The sequence below is a fragment of the Nipponia nippon genome, unplaced genomic scaffold (genome assembly GCF_047370975.1).
Source record: "Nipponia nippon isolate SJK-2023a ecotype South Korea unplaced genomic scaffold, ASM4737097v1 scaffold_35, whole genome shotgun sequence".
Classification (NCBI taxonomy): Eukaryota; Metazoa; Chordata; class Aves; order Pelecaniformes; family Threskiornithidae; genus Nipponia; species Nipponia nippon.
Window position 1 is genome coordinate 2,349,975 of NW_028262353.1, and position 18,845 is coordinate 2,368,819.

The 18,845-nt window shown below is 69.3% G+C and overlaps 2 protein-coding genes across 7 annotated transcripts; one reads left to right on the forward strand and one right to left on the reverse strand.

Moving 5' to 3' along the window:
• The first annotated feature begins 2,018 nt into the window (after positions 1–2,018).
• Positions 2,019–14,043, forward strand: ITGB7 (integrin subunit beta 7). 2 transcript variants are annotated; one of them, XM_087771567.1, is made up of 15 exons: positions 2,020–2,100; positions 2,202–2,275; positions 3,647–3,848; positions 4,546–4,716; positions 4,801–5,042; positions 6,367–6,525; positions 6,639–6,734; positions 6,834–6,923; positions 7,011–7,151; positions 8,460–8,647; positions 9,214–9,431; positions 10,223–10,445; positions 11,267–11,508; positions 12,372–12,532; positions 12,642–14,043. In XM_087771567.1, the coding sequence occupies exons 4-15, from the start codon at positions 4,614–4,616 to the stop codon at positions 12,702–12,704; spliced, it is 1,926 nt and encodes a 641-aa protein (XP_087627693.1). In that variant the 5' UTR covers positions 2,020–2,100; positions 2,202–2,275; positions 3,647–3,848; positions 4,546–4,613; the 3' UTR covers positions 12,705–14,043. The 2 variants fall into 2 exon arrangements, with proteins under 2 accessions (XP_087627692.1, XP_087627693.1); XM_087771566.1 differs by lacking the exon at positions 3,647–3,848 and having other exon boundaries at positions 2,019–2,100.
• Positions 14,044–14,419: 376 nt separating this feature from the next.
• ZNF740 (zinc finger protein 740) lies at positions 14,420–18,783 on the reverse strand. 5 transcript variants are annotated; one of them, XM_087771629.1, is made up of 8 exons: positions 18,654–18,783; positions 17,245–17,466; positions 16,446–16,577; positions 15,567–15,641; positions 15,384–15,455; positions 15,119–15,242; positions 14,911–15,029; positions 14,420–14,791 (listed from the first exon to the last, which is right to left on the reverse strand). In XM_087771629.1, exons 2-8 carry the CDS (start codon positions 17,260–17,262, stop codon positions 14,702–14,704), a joined length of 630 nt encoding a protein of 209 aa, XP_087627755.1. In that variant the 5' UTR covers positions 17,263–17,466; positions 18,654–18,783; the 3' UTR covers positions 14,420–14,701. The 5 variants fall into 5 exon arrangements, with proteins under 5 accessions (XP_087627755.1, XP_087627753.1, XP_087627754.1 ...); XM_087771627.1 differs by having other exon boundaries at positions 15,567–15,653; XM_087771628.1 differs by having other exon boundaries at positions 15,567–15,653; positions 17,089–17,466.
• Positions 18,784–18,845: the final 62 nt, after the last annotated feature.

Sequence of the window (18,845 nt, forward strand, 5' to 3'; positions counted from 1 at the left end):
TTCAGGGGGCACCGATGGACAGAAATCGCCCCCCCCCCCCCCAAATTACCGCCTGGCGCCCCTTGCCGTGCCCCCCCCCCCGAGCCGGGGGGGACCCAGGCGCCCGGGACCTTATTTATTGGAAACAGGGTGGATTTGGGGGGGGGGCACCCCCATTTCCCCCCCCCCTCCCCGGGCACTGCTGGGGCGCAGGCAGGACCCCCCCCAATTCGGGGAGGGGGGGGGGCATTTTATTTGCTGGTTTATTTTATACTGGGGGGGCTGCTTGTGGGTTTTGCTTTTTGACGCTGTTGGGGTGGGGGGACCCCAAAAATCTCCCCCCGCTCCCCCCCCAGCACAGAACACTATAGAGACCAAAGATGGGGGGGCACAAGGTGCCCCCCCCCCCAAAACGCCCCCCAATATTATTGGGGGGGTCCCAAGCCATAGTCCCGGTTACCCCGATGCCATGGGGGGGCCCTGCGTGGTGCCCCCCCCCCAAAAGGCAGCTTTACTGGGGGGGGTCACACCCCCACTGCCCCCCCGGGACCAAACTGCCCCCCCAAATGTCTGTTACCCCAGCCTGGCTGGATGGGGGGGCTCCCTGTCCCCCCCCATTTTGGGGGTGCACAGCCCCCGGGGGGGGGGGCCTGTTACACTACAAAGGGGGTGCCCCCCCCCGGGGCAGCACTTTTCCCCCCCCTTATTTATTCCTTTGCGTTTACACTGGGGTCCCCCCGGCCCCGGGGGGGGGTCCCCCGCCGCTGCCCCCCGCTTCCCCCCCCCCCCCCCCGCCATGTTTACAGCCCACCCGCCCCCCTCCCCCCGCGGGGGGGGACACGCGGGACTTTTCTATTTTTGCAAAATAAAGTGATGGAAATTTGGGGGGTCCCGGTGTGGTTGGGGGGGGACTTGGGGCAATGGGGGGCCCCCCCCGGCGTGGTGGGGGTCAGCTTGGGGTGAGGGGGGCACCCACCTCCCCCCTTGGGGACAGTTGGGACACCCCCCCCCCCCCCCCGTCGGGGATAAGGGGGGGCACCCCTGGGGTGATGGGGGGGTGTCACATGGGGATGAGGGGTCCCCCCCCGAGGATGATGGGGGTACCCTCCCGGGGACACTTGGGGACCCCCCCCCAGGGATAAGGGAGGGCACCCCTGGGGTGATGGGGGGGTGTCACATGGGGATGAGGGGTCCCCCCCCGAGGATGATGGGGGTACCCCCCTGGGGACACTTGGGGACCCCCCCCAGGGATAAGGGGGGGCACCCCTGGGGTGATGGGGGGGTGTCACATGGGGATGAGGGGTCCCCCCCCGAGGATGATGGGGGTACCCTCCCGGGGACACTTGGGGACCCCCCCCCAGGGATAAGGGGAGGCACCCCGGGGTGATGGGGGGCACCTGGGGATGAGGACCCCCCCCCCCGAGGATGATGGGGACCTCCGCTTAGGGCCCCCCCCCTTCGGAGATAAGGGGGGCCCCCCCGAGGATGATGGGGACCCCTCCTTGGGGACACTTGGGGACCCCCTAGGGATGAGGGGGGGCACCCGGGGCAATGGGGGGCACATGGGGATGAGGTGGGGCCCCCCCACTTGGGGACAGTTGGGGACCCCCCCAGCGATAAGGGGGGGCACCCCTGGAGTAGTGGGGGGCACCTGGGGATGAGGAGCCCCCCCCCGAGGATGATGGGGGACCCCCCGCGGGATAAGGGGGGGCACCCGGGGGCAATGGGGACAGCGGGGGACCCCCCCGGCCGCTGGGGACCCCCCCTCCCCGGGGCGGGGGTGGCTGCAGGTCCCCCCCGCCGCCAGGGGGCGCCCCGGCCCCGCGGACCCCCCCCCCCCCCCCCGGATCGGGGACCCCCCCCACCCCCCGGGGTCCTTCTGCCCCCCCAGCCCCTCCCCACCCCTGGGTGCCCCTCCCCCCGGGGTGCCCCTCCCCCCAGGACCGCGGGGGGGGAGGCAGGGCGCACCTGCAGGATGTGGCCCCCGCCCCGCCCCCCGGGAGCCCCTCCCCCTCCCCCCCCCCCCCCCCCGCCGCCTCCCAGCAGCGCCGGGGCCATGGGGCGGCCGGGGGCTCCTGCTGCTGCCGCTGCTGCTGGCGGCGCGGGGGGGGGCCGGGGAAGGTGAGGGGGGGGACACCCATGGGGGGGCACCCATGGAGAGGGGCACCCATGGGGGGGGTCCCTACCCCCCCGGACCCCCCCCCCCCCCCGGGTGTCCCCAGGGTCCTGCGAGCCCCAGGCGTCCTGCGAGGCGTGTGTGCGCTCCCACCCGCGATGCGCCTGGTGCGAGGACCCGGTGAGTGTGGGGACCCCCCCGACCCCCCCGGTCCGGCTTCGGGGACCCCCCGCGTCCCTGGGGGTCGCGGTGTGAATTGGGAGGAGGGGGGGGCACGGGGTGGGGGGGTGACTGGGGTGCTGTGGGGTTCCCGTGTCCCGTGGGAGGGGGGGTCTCCGTGTCCTGGGGGCTCCCTGGGGGTCCCCGTGTCCCATGGGAGTCCCCAGTGTCCCTGGGGGTCCCCGTGCTGGGGGTCTCTGTGTGCTGGGGGGTCCCTAGGGGTCCCTGTGTGCTGTGGGGGGATCCCCACGTCCTGTAGGGTCCGCAGTGTCCCGTGGGGGGGGTCCCCAGGGTTCCCCGTGTTCCGTGGGGGTCCCCAGTGTCCCATGGGGGGGTGTCTCCATGTCCCATGGGGTCCCTGTGTCCCGTGGGGGTCCCACGCGGTCCCCTTTTCCCATGGGGGTCCCCATGTCCCGTGGGGGTCCCTGTGCCCTGGGGGGTCCCCAGTGTCCCCAGGGGTCCCTGTATGTCGTGGGGTCCCCAGTGTCCCTCGGGGTCCACGTGTCCCATGGGGGCCCCCGTGTCCCGGGGGGTCCCCACATCCCACGCAGTCTCCAGGTCCCCGGGGGGTCCCCGAGGGCTGGTGCAGCATGGGGGGGTCCCCGGTGTCCCCCGGGGGGTGGCGGCTGTGTGGGAGGGGGGCACGGTGTCCCGGGGGGGCCCCAGCGAGGCCTGAGGTCCCCTCTGTGCCATGGGGTGCCGGGGGGGTCCCTGGGGGTCCCCACTGTGCTGGGGGGGTCCCGTTTGTCCCTGGGCCCCCAAGTGTCCCCTGGGGGGTCCCCGTTGTCCCAGGGGTCCCCATTTTCCCTGGGGTCCCCCTTGTCACCGAGGTCCCCGTGTGCCGCGGGGGTCCCCGCTGTCCCTGGGCCCCCCGTGGGTGCTGGCCCCCCGCCCCCAGCCCTTGCGTGTCCCCCCCGGCCCTGCGGTTTGTCACCAGGAAGCAGCAAAACCTCGGTGACAAACAGGCGGGGGGGGGCCCCACCCAGCACCCAGCACCCGCCCGGCTCCCACGGCCCTGGGGTGCTGGGGATGTGGGGTGCAGGGAATATGGGGTGCAGGGAGATGGGTGCTGGGTGCAGGAGGGACACAGGGTACAGGGAATATGGGGTGCAGGGAGATGGGTGTTGGGTGCAGGGAATATGGGGTGCAGGGAGATGGGTGCTGGGGATGTGGGGTGCTGGGTGCAGGAGGGACGTGGGCTGCAGGGAGATGGGTGCTGGGTGCAGGGAATATGGGGTGCAGAGAGATGGGTGCTGGGTGCAGGGAGATGTGGGGTGCAGGGAGATGGGTGCTGGGGCCGTGGGGTGCTGCTGCTGACCCCCGTCTCCGCAGGAGTTCACGCGGGGGGGGCAGGCGGAGGCCACCCGCTGCGGCCCGCGGGAGGCCCTGGAGCGCGCTGGGTGCCCCCCGGGCGCCGTGGTGGAGCCCCGCGGCAGCGTGCGGGTGCTGGAGGATGAGGAGCTGGGCCCCGGGGGGGGCCGGGGGGCGCCCACCCAGCTGCGGCCCCAGAGCGTCCAGCTGCTGCTGCGGCCCGGTGAGGGGCTGGGGGAGAGGGAGGGAGGGATGGCGGGGAGAGGGAGGGAGGGATGGGGAGATGGAGGGGGGGGAAGAGGGAGGGAGGGATGGGGGAGATGGACAGGGAAGAGGGAGGGAGGGAGGGATGGCGGGGAGATGGAGGGAGGGAGAAGAGGGATGGGGGAGATGAAGCGGGGAAGAGGGAGGGAGGGATGGCGGGGAGATGGAGGGAGAGACAGAGGGAGAGATGGCAAGAGGGAGAAGAGGGAGGGAGGAGACGGAGGGAGGGAGAAGAGGGAGGGAAGGATGGGGAGAGGGAAGGAGGGATGGAGGGCAAGATGGGGGATGAAGGGGAGGGGGAGATGGATGGAGTGGGAGATGGAGGGAGGGATGGTGAGGGTGGTGGAGGGATGGAGAAGCGGGAGGGATGGAAGGAGAGAGGGAGAGGGTGCTGGGGGATGGATGAGAGGGGTGGAGAAGGTGGAGGGAGGGATGGAGAGGGAGATGGAGGATGGGGGCATGGGGGGCTGGATGGGGGGAGGAAGGGGGCGATGGAGCGATGGCGGGACGGGGAGATGGAGGGCTGGAGGAGGGCTGGGGAGACGGAGCAGCCCGACGCTGGGGGCCGGCCGGAGGTGGCCGGGGCCGGGGGGGCGGTGGGACGCAGGGGGAGCCGGGGGCCCCCCGACCCCCCTGACCCCCCCCGACCCCCCCAGGGGAGGAGCGCAGCTTCCAGGTGCGGTTCCGGCGGGTGCAGGGCCACCCCGTGGACCTCTACTACCTGATGGACCTCTCCTACTCCATGAAGGACGACCTGGAGAACGTCCGCAAGCTGGGCAGCGACCTCCTGGCCGCCCTGCGCAACGTCACCTCCTCCGTCCGCATCGGTGGGGGTCCCCCCCGGGGGGGGTAGGGGCTCGGGGGCTTCCCCCCACCCCAAAACTTTGTGGTTCCCCCCCCCTACCCCCCAGGTTTCGGTTCCTTCGTGGACAAAACGGTGCTGCCCTACGTCAGCACGTTGCCCTCCCGGCTGCGCAACCCCTGCCTGGAGCGGCAGGAACCCTGCGATCCCCCCGCCGCCTTCCGCCACGTCCTCTCCCTCACCGCCGACGCCGGCGAGTTCGCCGAGCGCGTCAGCCGCCAGCGCATCTCCGGCAACCTGGACACGCCGGAGGGCGGCTTCGACGCCATCATGCAGGTGGCCCTCTGCCAGGTGAGCGGGCGAGGGGGGCGCGAGGGCGCCCGCGGGGAAACGGGCGCTGCGGGAGCGAGCACGTGCGCGCGCGCGGCTGGGCCTGCAAGCGGAGGTGCGAGCGAGCCTGGGCGCGAGAGCGTCTGCGTGGGCACCCGCAGGCGGTCCTGCGTGCAAGTGCGTGAGCGAGCGTGTCTGTGAGCGTGCCTGCCTGCAAGCGTGGCTGCAAGCGTGGCTGCGTGCATGAGCACAAGTGCACGTGCAAGCATTCCTGCACACGAGAGTGCATGCAAGTGTATGAGTGAGCATGTCTGTGAGTATGCCTGCCTGCAAGCGTGGCTGCATGCATGAGCACAAGTGCACGTGCAAGCATTCCTGCACGCGAGAGTGCATGCAAGTGCATGAGTGAGCATGTCTGTGAGTATGCCTGCCTGCAAGCGTGGCTGCAAGCGTGGCTGTGTGCAAGGGCACAAGTGCACGTGCAAGCATTCCTGCATGCAAGGGTGCATGCAAGCGCAAGCATGTCCACAAGCGTGGCTGCAAACGTGCCTGCCTGCAAGAGCATCTGCAAGGGCTCATGCAAGCATTCCTGCACACGAGAGTGCATGTAAGTGCATGAGCGAGCATGTCTGTGAGTATGCCTGCCTACAAGCGCAGCTGCATGCAAGAGCACAAGTGCACGTGCAAGCATTCCTGCACGTGAGAGTGCATGCAAGTGCAAGCATGTCTGCGAGCATGCCTGCAAACGTGCCTGCCTGCAAGAGCATCTGCAAGAGCACATGAAAGCATTTCTACCTGCAAGAGTGCATGCAACTGTCTGCAAGCGTGCCTGCCTGCAAGCGTGCCTGCAAATGTGCCTGCCTGCAAAAGAGCCTGCATGCCTGGGTGCATGCAAGAGTGCATGCAAGCAAGAGCGTGTGCAAGCGTGTGTGCAAACGTGTCTGCCTGCAAAAGCCTGTGCAAGAGCACATGCCAGCGTGCGTGCGTGCAAAAGTGCCTGCAAGCGTGCATGCAAGCATGAGTGCTTGCGAGAGCATGTGCAAGCGTGCCTGCCTGCAAACGTGCCTGTCTGCAAGCAAGCCTGCGTGCATGGGTGTGTGCAAGTGTGCGTGCCTGCAAGAGCATGTGCACGCATGCCTGTGTGCAAAAGCCCGTGCAAGCATGCAGTTAAGCACGACTGCACGCAAGTGTGAGTGCAAGCATGCCCGCATGCAAAAACCCGTGCAAGCGTGCGGGTAAGCACGACTGCCTGCAAGTGTGAGTGCAAGCATGCCCGCATGGAAAAGCCCGTGCGGGCGCGCACAGACGCGCGCGGGCCCCGTCGCGACGCCCGCCGCCCCCCCAGGAGCGCATCGGCTGGCGCCCCGTCACCCGCCTGCTGGTCTTTGCCTCGGACGACACCTTCCACACGGCGGGGGACGGCAAACTGGGGGGCATCGTCGCCCCCAGCGACACCCGCTGCCACCTCGACGCCAGCGGCGTCTACGCCAAAAGCCACCTCTATGTAAGTCCCCGGACGGTGGGGGGGGTTGGGGGGGTTTGGGGGGGGGGTTGGGGTGTTTTGGGGGGGGGGTTTGGGTGGGTGGGCACCCCAGCACCCATGCCCCCCCCCCGCAGGACTACCCCTCGGTGGGACACTTGGCCCAAGTGCTTTCGGCCGCCAACATCCAGCCCATCTTCGCCGTGACGGGGCCCACCGTGCCCCTCTACCAGGTGAGCGGGTGGGCGAGGGGGGTCCCTGGGTGGGGTGGGTGGGGGGTCCCTGGGTGGGGTGGGGGGTCCCGGCCCCCCCCTGACCCCGTCCCCGTGCAGGAGCTGAGCCGCCTGATCCCCAAGTCGGTGGTGGGGGAGCTGCGGGAGGACTCCAGCAACGTGGTGCAGCTGATCGCCGACGCCTACAACGTGAGGAGGGGGGCGCAGGGCGCGGGGTGCCCCCGGGGGAGGCCGGTGGGTGCTGACACCCGTGGGTGCCCCCCGCTCCCCCCCCAGAGCCTCTCCTCCACGGTGGAGCTGCAGCATTCGCCGCTGCCCCCCGGCATCAGCCTCAGCTACGAGTCCCATTGCGGGGGGCCCCCCGGCCCCCCCCGGCCCCACGGCGGCCTCTGCACCGGCGTCCGCGTCAACCAGGAGGTGGGGGGACACGGGGGGACGTGGGGGGACACAGGGGGACACGGGGGGATGTGGGGGGATGTGGGGAGACATGGGCACAGGCGTGGGGGGACGTGGGGGAGACATGGGGGGACGTGGGTGGACATAAGGGGACATTGGAGGGACATAAGGGGCATGCGGGGACACGGGGGGACGGGCACAGGCATGGGGGGACGTGGGGGGACATAAGGGGCATGGGGGGACGTGGGGGGACGGGCACAGGCATGGGGGGATGTGGGGGGACATTGGGGGGACATAAGGGGCATGGGGGGATACGGGAGGACACGGGGGGACGTGGGCACAGGCATAGGGGGATGTGGGGGGACATGGGGGGACGTGGGGGGACACGGGGACATGGGCACAGGCATGGGGGGACGTGGGGGGACATAAGGGGACATTGGAGGGACATAAGGGGCATGCGGGGACACGGGGGGACAGGGGCACAGGCATGGGGGGACGTGGGGGACGTGGGGGGATATAAGGGGCATGGGAGGGACATGGGCACAGGAATGGGGGACATTGGGGGGACATAAGGGGACATGGGGGGAACACGGGGGGATGTAAGGGACATGGGGGGCACATGGGGGGACATAAGGGACATGGGGGGACTCGGGGGGGCATGGGCACAGGTGGGGGGCATTGCGGGGGACGCGGCCCCGTGGGACAGGGGGTGGGGGGACCCCCCGGGGGTGACAGGGCTGGGACACGGGGAAGCCACGGCGGGGGGGCAGAGCCACCTGGCTCCCCCCAGCCCCAGGGACTGATCCTGCGCCCCTCCGTGTCCCCTTGTCCTGCGTCCCTGCGTGTCCGTCCGTCCGTCCCACCCGTCTGCCTGTCCCTCTGTGTCCCCTTGTGCCATGGATGTCCCCGTGCTGTGGGTGTCCCCGTGCCATGGGTGTCCCCATGGGTGTCCCCATGCCTTGGCTGTCCCCCCCCCGTGCCATGGGTGTCCCCATGGATGTCCCTGTGCCGTGGGTGTCCCCACGGATGTCCCCCCATGCCATGGGTGTCCCCATGCTGTGGGTGTCCTTGTGGGTGTCCCCATGCCATGGGTGCCCCCATGGGTGTCCCCGTGCCTTGGGTGTCCCCATGTCGTGGGTGTCCTCATGGGTGTCCCCGTGCCGTGGGCATCCCCCCGGGTGTCCCCCCCATGCCATGGATGTCCCCATGCCTTGGATGTCCCCATGCCATGGGTGTCCCCACGGGTGTCCCCACGCGTGTCCCTGTGCCATGGGTGTCCTCGTGGGTGTCCCCGTGCCGTGGGTGCCCCCACGGGTGCCCCCCCCGCAGGTGACCTTCACGGTGCGGGCGCGGGCGGCCGCCTGCCTGGGGTCCCCGCAGCGGGTGGGTCTGCGGGTGCTGGGCTTCACCGAGGAGCTGAGCCTGGAGCTGGGCACCCTCTGCGGGTGCTCCTGCACCCACCGCCAGCCCCAGGCCCCCCTCTGCCACGGCGGGACCCTCCACTGCGGGGTCTGCAGGTACTGGGGGGCGGGGGGGGTCCAAGGGGCAGGACGGAGGCAAAGGGGGGGTCTGGGGGTCAGGGTGGGGGGGTCCTTGGGGTGGGTCACTTGTTCCATGGGGCGGGTGGGGGGTCCTATGGGGCAGGGTGGGGGTCCGTGGGGTGGGTGGGGGTCCAATGGAGCAGGATGGGGGGGGGGGTCCCTGGGGCAGGGTGGGGGTCCCACGGGGTGGGTTGGGGGCCCACGGGGCAGGGTGAGGGGTCCATGGGGGGGTGGGGAGGTGGGGGTCCATGGGGGGGGTGGGGGTCCAATGGAGCAGGATGGGGGGGGTCCGTGGGGCAGGGGGGGGGGCCCATGGGGCAGGTCGGGGGGCCACGGGGGGAGGGGGGGTGTCCACGGGGTGGGTGGGGGTCCCACGGGGCAGGGTGGAGGTCCATGGGGTGGGTGGGGGGGTGGGTGGGGGTCCAATGGAGCAGGATGGGGGGGGGTCCCTGGGGCAGGGTGGAGGTCCATGGGGTGGGTGGGTGGGGGTGCCATGGGGTGGGTGGAGGTCCCTGGCGCTGACCACTGCTGCCCCCCCCCAGGTGCCCGGGGGGCCGGCGGGGCCGGCGCTGCGAGTGCGAGGCGGCGGCGGCGGCGGCGGCGGCGGGGGGCTGCTGGCCCCCCAACAGCACGGGGCCCCCCTGCAGCGGCAGGGGCCAGTGCGTCTGCGGCGCCTGCGAGTGCCCCCCCGGGCTGAGCGGGACCCTCTGCCAGTGCGACAGCAGCGCCTGCGAGCGCCACGACGGGCTGCCCTGCGGAGGTGGGGGACGCGGGGGGACGCGGGGGGGACGCGGGGATATGGGGGCCATGCCCGTGCCCGTCCTTGGCGTTCCCGTCCCCACGGGGGTCCCGTCCCCATGGAGGTCCCGTCCCCATGGAGGAGGTCCCATCCCTAGGGGGGTCCCGTCCCCACGGGGGTCCCGTCCCCATGGAGGTCCCATCCCTGGGGGGGGAGGGGGGGAGGTGTCCCATCCCCATGGAGGTCCCGTCCCCACGGGGGTCCCGTCCCTGTCCCCTGCCACTGTCCCCATGGGGGTCCTACCCCTCGGGGGGGGGATCCCAGTTCCCACTGTGAGCCCTTGTCCCCGCGGGTCCCCTCCCCGTTGCGTGTCCCTGTCCCCGTGGGGGGGTCCCGTTGCATTTGAACCCCCTGTGGGGTCCTGTCCCTGTTGAGTGTCCCATGGGGGTCCTGTCCCTGTCACTCGCCCCTGTCCCCACAGGTCCTGTCCCCATCGTGTGTCCCATGGGGGGGTCCCATCCCCATCGGGTCCCTGTCCCCATGGGTCCCGTCCCCATTGTGCACCCCTGTCCCACAGGGTCCTGTCCCCATCCCATGCCCCTGTCCCCATCCCCCGTCCCACGGATCCCATCCCCTGTCCCACGGGGCCCTGTCCCCATCCCATCCCATGTCCCCGTCCCACGGATCCCATCCCCTGTCCCACGGGGCCCTGGCCCCACGGGCCCCCTCCCCGTCCCGCGGGTCCCACGGCGAGGGGGTGTCGGGGCCGGCGGCGGCCTGGCGGGGCCGCGTGACGCCAGCGCGGTGCCCAGGCCCGCAGCGGGGCGAGTGCGTGTGCGGGACGTGCCGGTGCCGCGAGGGCTTCGGCGGCAGCGGCTGCGGGTGCCGCCTGGGGCGCGGGGGCTGCCTGCGGGGCGGCCGGGAGTGCAGCGGCCACGGGCGCTGCGTCTGCGGGAGCTGCCTCTGCCAGCCCGGCTACCTGGGCCCCCTCTGCGCCCGCTGCCCCTCCTGCCGCACCCCCTGCCAGCGCCTGCGGTGAGCCCGCCGAGGGGACGGGCTGGGGGGACTGGGGGGACTGGGGGCATGGGGACAGGGACCGGGATGGGGATGTGGGACACGGGCAGGGAGGGGCTGGGGGGACTGGGGGCAATGGGATGGGATGGGATGGGATGGGATGGGATGGGATGGGATGGGATGGGATGGGATGAGGGACTGGGGGCGATGGGATGGGGTGGGGGCACTGGGGGCGATGGGATGGGGGGACTGGGGCGATGGGATGGGATGGGATGGGATGGGATGGGATGGGATGGGATGGGATGGGATGGGGGACTAGGGGTATGGAGACAGGGACCGGGACTGGGATGGGGACATGGGCATGGAGGGGACGGGGTGGCTGGGGGCAATGGGATGGGATGGGACGGGATGGGACGGGACGGGATGGGATGGGGGGACTGGGGGTAGGGGGACAGGGACCAAGACTGGGATGGGGATGTGGGACATGGGCATGGAGGGGATGGGGTGGCTGGGGGCAATGGGATGGGATGGAATGGGAGGGAGGGACTGGGGGCAATGGGATGGGATGGGGGAACTGGGGGTAGGGGAACAGGGACCGGGACTGGGATGGGGACGTGGGACATGGGCATGGAGGGGATGGGGTGGCTGGGGGCAATGGGATGGGACGGGATGGGATGGGATGGGGGGGACTGGGGGTAGGGGGACAGGGACTGGGACTGGGGACATGGGACATGGAGGGGATGGGGGGGTGTGGGGACCAGGATGGGGACCCGGGGGACGCGGGCGGGGAGGGGGCAGCCTGGGGGGCCGAGGCCGGCGCCCTGACGGGCGGGGGTCTGCAGGGACTGCGCCGACTGCAGGGCCTTCGGGCGGGGGCCGCTGCGGGGGAACTGCAGCAGCGCCTGCGCCCACGTCACCGCCCGGGTGCTGCCCGCGGCCCCCCGCGACCCCCGCTCCTGGTGCCGGGAGACCACCGAGGACGGCCGCGTCCTCCTCTTCCTCATCGAGGGGGGCGGCGAGGAGGAGGAGGAGGAGGAGGAGGCCGAGGAGCGGGAGGTGACGCTGACCGTCTGGGCCGAGGAGGGTGAGTGAGGGGCCCCCCGGGAGGCCGCGTCCCCAGGGACCCTGTGCCTGGGGGCCCTGCGCCCTACGGGACCCCCATGCCCCAAGGGACCCCCCCTGCTCCCTAAGGGACCCCATGGATGGGGGGGAGCCCTGCACCCCAAGGGGCCCCCCCGTGCCCCAAGGGACCCCCCCTGCACCCCAAGGGGCCCCATGGATGAGGGGATCCCCTGCACCCCAAGGGGCCCCAATTCTGGGGTGGGGGTGTCCCTGCACCCCAAGGGACTCCCCCATGCCCCTATACCGGGGGGGGGGGGGGAGGTCTTTGCCCCCATGGGACCCCCATGGCTGGGGGGGGTGTCCTTGCACCCACAGACCCCCATATTTGGGTGGGTGGGGTCCTTGCCCCCATGGGACCCCATGGCTGGGGGGGTCCTTGCACTCATGGCTGGGTGGGGGGGTCCTCACCCCCATGGGACCCCATGGCTGGGGGGGGGGGGGTCCTCACCCCCATGGGACCCCATGGCTGGGGGAGGGGGTCCTTGCCCCCCCAGACCCCCATATTTGGGTGGGTGGGGTCCTTCCCCCCATGGGACCCCATGGCTGGAGGGGGGGGGGTCCTCACCCCCATGGGACCCCATGGCTGGAGGGGGGTCCTCACCCCCATGGGACCCCATGGCTGGGGGGGGGGGGGAGGGTCCTCACCGCCATGGGACCCCATGGCTGGGGGGGTCCTTGCACTCATGGCTGGGTGGGGGGGTCCTCACCCCCATGGGACCCCATGGCTGGAGGGGGGGGGTCCTCACCCCCATGGGACCCCATGGCTGGGGGGGGGGGGTGTCCTCGCCCCCCCGCGCCCCCCCCCCCAGCCCCTGTCTCCCGCAGGCGGGGCTCGGGACACGGCGGGGCTGGTGGCCGGGCTGGTGGCCGGCGTGGTGGCCCTGGGGCTGCTGGCGCTGGGGCTGTACCGCCTCGCCCTGGAGATCTACGACCGGCGGGAATATCGGCGCTTCCAACGGGAACGCCAAGGCGCCCGCTGGACCGAGGTGACCGTCCCCACGTCCCCCGCCCCGTCCCCAAACCGGGGGTCACACACCCCCCCCCCCCCGTTGGGGTCAGGGCTGTGACCCCCCTCGCTGTCCCCCCTCCCCACAGAACAACCCCCTCTTCAGGAGTGCCACCACCACCACCGTCAACCCCAGCTACCAACAGGAGTGAGGGGACAACGGGGACGCCCCGACGTCACCCTGGGTGGCACCGACCCCGTCGCGTGCCCGGGGACCCCCCCAGTCCCCAACCCCCCCCCCCCCTTCTCTGTACCCCCCCCTCGCTGCGCTGGAGGACCTCCAATAAAAGGAGCCACCGCGTCCCCAACCGTCACCTCCCTGCGCTGGGGGGTCCCCAGGGTAAGTGGGTGCTGGGGGGGGGGTCCGGCCCCCCCCCCCACCCCAAAAAGCGGAGTCTGGGGTTAGAAAAAAGAAAAAACCCGACGAATTTTTATTTAAATAAACCCTAAAGGCGACGAGGGGGGGACGGGGACACGGGGACCGACGCTGCGGGCGGGGGGGACACGGGGGGGGACGGCTTAGAAAAAACTACGGCTTAAAAGTAACGCAGGGCCAGCGTGGGGTGGGGGGGGCCGCACCCTGACCCCCACCCTGGGGCCGCCCCCTGACCCCCCCGCCCCCCCTTCCTTCCCCCCTAGCAAAAGAAGTGTATTAAACCCCCCCAAAAGAGCAACAAAAACATAAAAACACCCCAAAAAAATGAAACTGGGGGGGAGGGGGGGGCCCCTGTGCCCCCTCCTCGGGTTTTGGGGGGGCCGTGGGGGCGGGGGGGCTGGCTGCGGCCACCGCGCTTCTGCCCTCGTGGGTGCAGACGGCGAGGTTTCGCTCCTGGTTTCGCTCCGGATTTCACTCCGGATTTCGCTCACCCCCCCCGGCTTTCCCACGGTCCCCCCCCCTTCCCCGGAGCCCCCCCAAAACCCCATCCTGGCCCCCCCAAATCCCTGCGAAAGGCCGACGGGACGGAGTTACGGGGTGGGGGGGGGGCGGTCCCGACGTGGCATCAACAGAGACGGCACCACCCGCCCCCCCTGCCGGTGTCGGCACCCCCGGCCGCGGCCAGTGCCGACCCCGGTTCCCGGCAGCGCCAAAAAGAGGAACAGGGAACCCGAATTTGGCCCCTTTGTCGTCGTCGTGTGTCCCCCCCCCCCCGCAGTCTGCGCTTTGGGGGGGCCGCCGGGCACCGCCGGTGTCCCCAAGGCTGTCCCCAAAGAGCCTGGTTCTTCCCCAGCACCCCCAAAACGCGGCTTGGGGGGGGCCCCCTGGGGCTGGCAGCTGGGGGGCCCCTCCCTGGCCCCCCCCAAAGCGCCGGGGGTTTTCCCCTCAGAATCGGGGTTTTGCGGCAAACAGCCCCATTTTGGGGGGGAGGGTCTGTCTGTCTCCCCCCCCCCCCCCAGGGTGCCCCTCAGGCGGGCGCGGGGGCGAGCGAAGGTAACGGCCCCCCAAAAACGCGCACAGAAAGGAGAAAAGCGAGAAAAAAAAAAAAAAAACAAACCACCAACCCCAAAACCCTGCAAAAAAACTCAAAAAAGGGAAGCGTCGCAGAGCTCGCTGCCGCCACGGCCCCCTCCGCCGCAGCCGACGGCCCCGCCAACGCCCGCTTTTCCTTTTCTTAAAAAAAAAAAACAAAAACAAAAACCAAAAACGAAGAAAAACAACCAAAAAAAACGGGGTTAGAAACGGTTCCTCCCTGCCAGACCCTCCTACCTGAGAGCCGAGCGCCTGCGCGAGCCCGTCCGGCGGCCGAAAGGAAGCGGTCGGGGCTGGAGGCGTCGCGGTTTTGCTCTGCGTTAGGCCGGCTTGGGCTTCCAAGCCTTTCCTGAGAGGGGGAGGGCAGGATTTGGGAATAAAATTGGAAGGAGGAAGGGGAAGGAAATAAGAGGCAGGTTTATGGGCAGCTGCCTGCGGTTTCTGCCGGTCGGGAGAAGGTTTTTCCAGATCGTTTTCTGAGTTATGTACAGTGCCGTCGGCTGGAAGTCTGGGCGAGCGACTGGTTTTTCCCCGTCCCCGCGGCGGGGAGCTGGAACCGGGGGGTGAAAATCCAAGAGAAACGGAGGAGGAGGAGGAAGAGGAAGAGGAGGAAGGAAAAACAACCACCCCCCCGGAGCTGCCGTCGGCGTTCCCGGTCGGTGCCGGGGTTCAGCTCGGCTCCTAGAGCAGCAGCTGCGAGTCGGGGGTCTTGGTTTGGCAACCTTGGCACATTCGTTTGTGTCTCAGGAGCCGGTCTGTCCTGGAGAAGCTCTGTGGGAAAGTTGGGGGGGGGGCTATGAGCCCTGGGGGGGGATCCCCCCTAGCCCGGAGCCCTCTCCGGATCCCTAGGGAGCGGATCCCGGTTGGATTCCGGCTCTCCGGATCGATACCTGCATGCAACGCTCGCACTGGTAGGGTTTCTCCCCGCTGTGAACGCGCTTGTGACGTTCCAGGTGATATTTCTGGATGAAGCGCATGTCGCAGACGTCGCACTCGAAGGGCTTCTCGCCTGGCCGGGAATAAAGAAGGGGGGGGGGGGTGTTAATTAAAGCGGCCCCCGGCGCTCGTTAGGGGGGTGCTAACGAGGAGGGGAGGTACCGGTGTGGATGAGGATGTGTCTCTTGAGGTGGTAGCTGCTGCGGAAGGCGCCGAAGCAGTGCTCGCAGATGAAATTTTTGGGGATACCCAGCTGGAAAGAGCCGTTCTGTTTGATCACCACCACCTGCGGAGCAGAGACCCCCCCTCCCCGTCAGCGCGGGGAAGGGGCAAAATCCGCCCCCCAAAACCCCCCCCGGCCGTCCTGCGCCTGCCGGAGTTTGGGAAATCTTCCTCCTCCTCCTCCTCCTCCTCCACGGCGGCAAACCTGGCTGCCGAGGCGGGATCCTCTCCGGGAGGAGCGGCTGGGTCCCTCGGCGCCGGCCACCCGCTTGCGGCGCTGGCACGGGGAGGGAGGGCTGGGTCAGTCGCGCCCGTTCCTGCCCCGGGACCCCCCCCGTGCCGCCGCCGCGGCCCCCCCTCGCCGTGAAACCGGGGTGCCGGGACCTGCCTTTTTAATGGATTTTTTCGGCTGCGAGGCCTCGGCCGTTTCCTCCTCTTTGCGGCTGCGGGATTTCTCGGCGTCCTGACGGAGAGCCTCCAAAAAATCAGATTAAAGGAGGGGGAAACGGCGTTAAAGGAGGGGGAAATGGCGTTAAAGGAGGGGGAAACGGCGTTAAAGGAGGGGGAAACGGCGTTAAAGGAGGGGGAAACGGCGTTAAAGGAGGGGGAAAAGTCGAATTGAAGAAGGGGAAATTGAATTAGAGGAGAAAATCAAACCAGAAGAGGGAAAAACCAGATTAAAGGAGGGGAAAAGGGGATTAAGGGAGGGGGAAGGGGATTGAAGGAGGGAAAAATCAAATTAAAGGGGGAAAAATTGAACTAAAGGAGGAGGAAATTGAACTAAAGGACGGAAAAATGGAAATAAAGGAAGGGAAAATGGAACTAAAGGGTGAAAATTGAACTAAAGGGTGAAAAACCGAACTAAAGGAGGGAAAAACCGAACTAAAGGAGGGAAAAACCGAACTAAAGGAGGAGGAAATCCAATTAAAAGAGAGAAAAATTGAACTAAAGGGGGAAAAATCAAACTAAAGGAGGGAAAAATCAAACTAAAGGGTGAGGAAAATGAACTAAAGGAGAGGAAAATTGATCTAAAGCAGGAAGAAATTGAACTAAAGGAGGAAAAGGCCAAATCGAAGGAGGAAAAGGCCAAATCGAAGGAGGAAAAGGCCAAATCAAAGGAGGAAAAGGCCAAATCAAAGGAGGAAAAGGCCAAATCAAAGGAGGAAAAGGCCAAATCAAAGGAGGAAAAGGCCAGGTGAAAGGGGGAGGGAGGAAGGCGAAGCCGCGCCGTGCCCCCGACCCTCGCCCCGGCGGGGAGCGGCCGTACCAGCACGTCGGGGCTGCTCCCCCTCTCCCTGCTCTCGCCTTGTTTCGAGCTCTGTTTCGGCATCATCTTCTTGCTGGCCACCGTCGGCACCAGGCAGACGCCGGAGAGGCCCTCGCAGGCCAGGAGACTCGCCTGCCGGGAGAGGGGGGGAGAGGCGGCCGAGCTGCAGGCGCCGGCCGCGCTAACGAACCCCCTCCCCCCTCAAAAAAAAAACCCCACCCCCGCCGGCCCTTCAAACGAACCCCCAAAATTTAAAACCAAAAATAAATAAACAAAATCAAAACCAAAAAAACCAAACCCTTGCGAGGGGAACGGAGACCGGCCGCCTTCGACCGAGCGGTAAAACGGGACGGGGGGGAGGCACGAGACCCCCCCCCTCCAAATTCCCTTTTCGTGAAGATCCCGCCGAGGACCTTAATGGCTAACGGGAAGAGTTCGGATGATCCCTGGAACGACGGGCGGGAAAATTCTGCCGGCTCCGGACAGGACCCGGGACAGGGAGGGTGATGGGGTGACGGAAGGGGGGGGCCCGCGCCGGCACCCACCGCCCCGGCGGGGAGGGAGCTGCCGGGCCGAGCGCTCTCCCCCTCCCCTTCTCGGCTTCGGATCTTGGGGTACGGGTGGGAAAATTGGGGCTCATTACCTGAGCCATCTTGTGTCTGTCTGTCTGTCCTCGACAAACGGATTGTAACAATTCTTTAGCCTTAATTCTCGCCCAGGAAAAGAATTTTTTTAACGGTTAGAAAGGTGGGTTCAGTTAATCATTTTTTTTTTTTTTTTTGCCGGGCTCGTCCAGTACCCTCCACTTTGCCGACATCTTTGCCCCGGCGCCGCGGGGGAGTTCGGTGAGGCGCTTCCTCCTCAACCCCGGGGGGGGGCTGGCAGGGTTAGGCAGGGTTAGGCAGGACGGGCAGCTGCCCGTAAGGCTTCTTAGAGAGGGGACATCCCGGGGCGGGAGCCGCTTCCCCGCGGGGACGACGCTGCTGCTGCTGCTGCCGCTGCTGCTGCTGTGGGTCTTCGCCTGCGGGGAGGGAGTGGACGGTTATGGGGACGGGGGGGGGAGCCCCCCCCCCCGCCGTGATGGGGGGGACCCCAGCCCCGATCTGGGGGGGTCCCCGTCAGCGTTGCGGCGCAGGCGGGCGCCCCGTGGGGAGAATTTGGGTGCCGGGGGGACAGGAGGTGGCTTTAGGGGGTGGCGGGGGGGGGGGCTGGTTTGGGTGGGGATGGTGGCACTGGGGGGAGGCAAAAGGGGGTGACATTAGGCAAGGGGGGTGGGGACGGTGGCACTGGGGGGGTCAGGGGGCAAAGCGGGTGGCATTAGGCAAGGGGGGTGACAGGGTGGGGGGTGTGGCCTGGTTTGGGGGGGGATGGTGGCACTGGGGGGGGAATGGGGAGGGGGTGACATTAGGCAAGGGGGGGTGACAGGGTGGGGGGGTGGCCTGGTTTGGGTGGGGATGGTGGCACTGGGGGGTGCAGGGGACAAAGGGGGTGGTGGTGTCTCGGGGGGTCTCAGGGTGGGGTGACATGACCCTGGGGGGTGGGGGTGACCCTGGGGGGAGCAGGGTGACATGTTGGGGGGGGAATGATCCTGGGGGGGGTCCCGGGGGGGTGACGCTGTGGGTAAGGGGGATCCCAGGGCAGGGGGACACGGGGGGGGCGACCAGGAGGGAGGGTGTGACCCTGGGGGGGCGTCGAGGGGTCCCGGGGTGCGGTGACACGGGGGGGAGGTGGGGGTGACCCTGGGGGGAGCAGGGTGACACGCTGGGGGGAGGGGATGATCCTGGGGGGTCCGGGGGCGGTGATGCTGTGGGTAAGGGGGTCCCGCGGCGGGGGGACACGGGGGTGACCGTGGGGTGGGGGTGACCGTGGGGTGGCGACACGGGGGTCCGGGGGAGGGGGCGGCACCGCGGGGGGGTGACAGCGGGGGTCACAGGGGGTCCGCGGGGGGTCACCGCGGGGGGGGCACCGGGGTGACCCCGCCGGGCGGAGGGGCCGCCCCTCCCGCTGTCCCCGCCCCACCCCCACCCCTCGGTTCCCCCTCCCCCCCATCCCGGTACCGCCCGGTGGGGGCGGGGCTGAGGCGGCGGCGGCGGCGGCCGGGCCCGCTGAGGCGCGCGGCCCCCGCTGTGCCGGGCCGGGCCGTTCCGTTCCCCGCCCCCGCCGCCGCCCTTTGGCGCTCGGTGCCGGCGGGAAGGGGCGGGTCCGTACCTGCCGCGGCCCCTCCGCGCTCCGCTCCGCGCCGCCCCGACAAGTTTACAAACAGCCGCGGCCCCAGCGCCCCCCCCCTTCCTCGGCCGCCGCCGCCGACCCGGAACCGGAAACACCCGCCTCCCCCGGACGGCACTTCCGGCGGCAGCAGGGGGAGCGGCAGGAAGTGGGGGGAACGCGCATGCGCAGGGC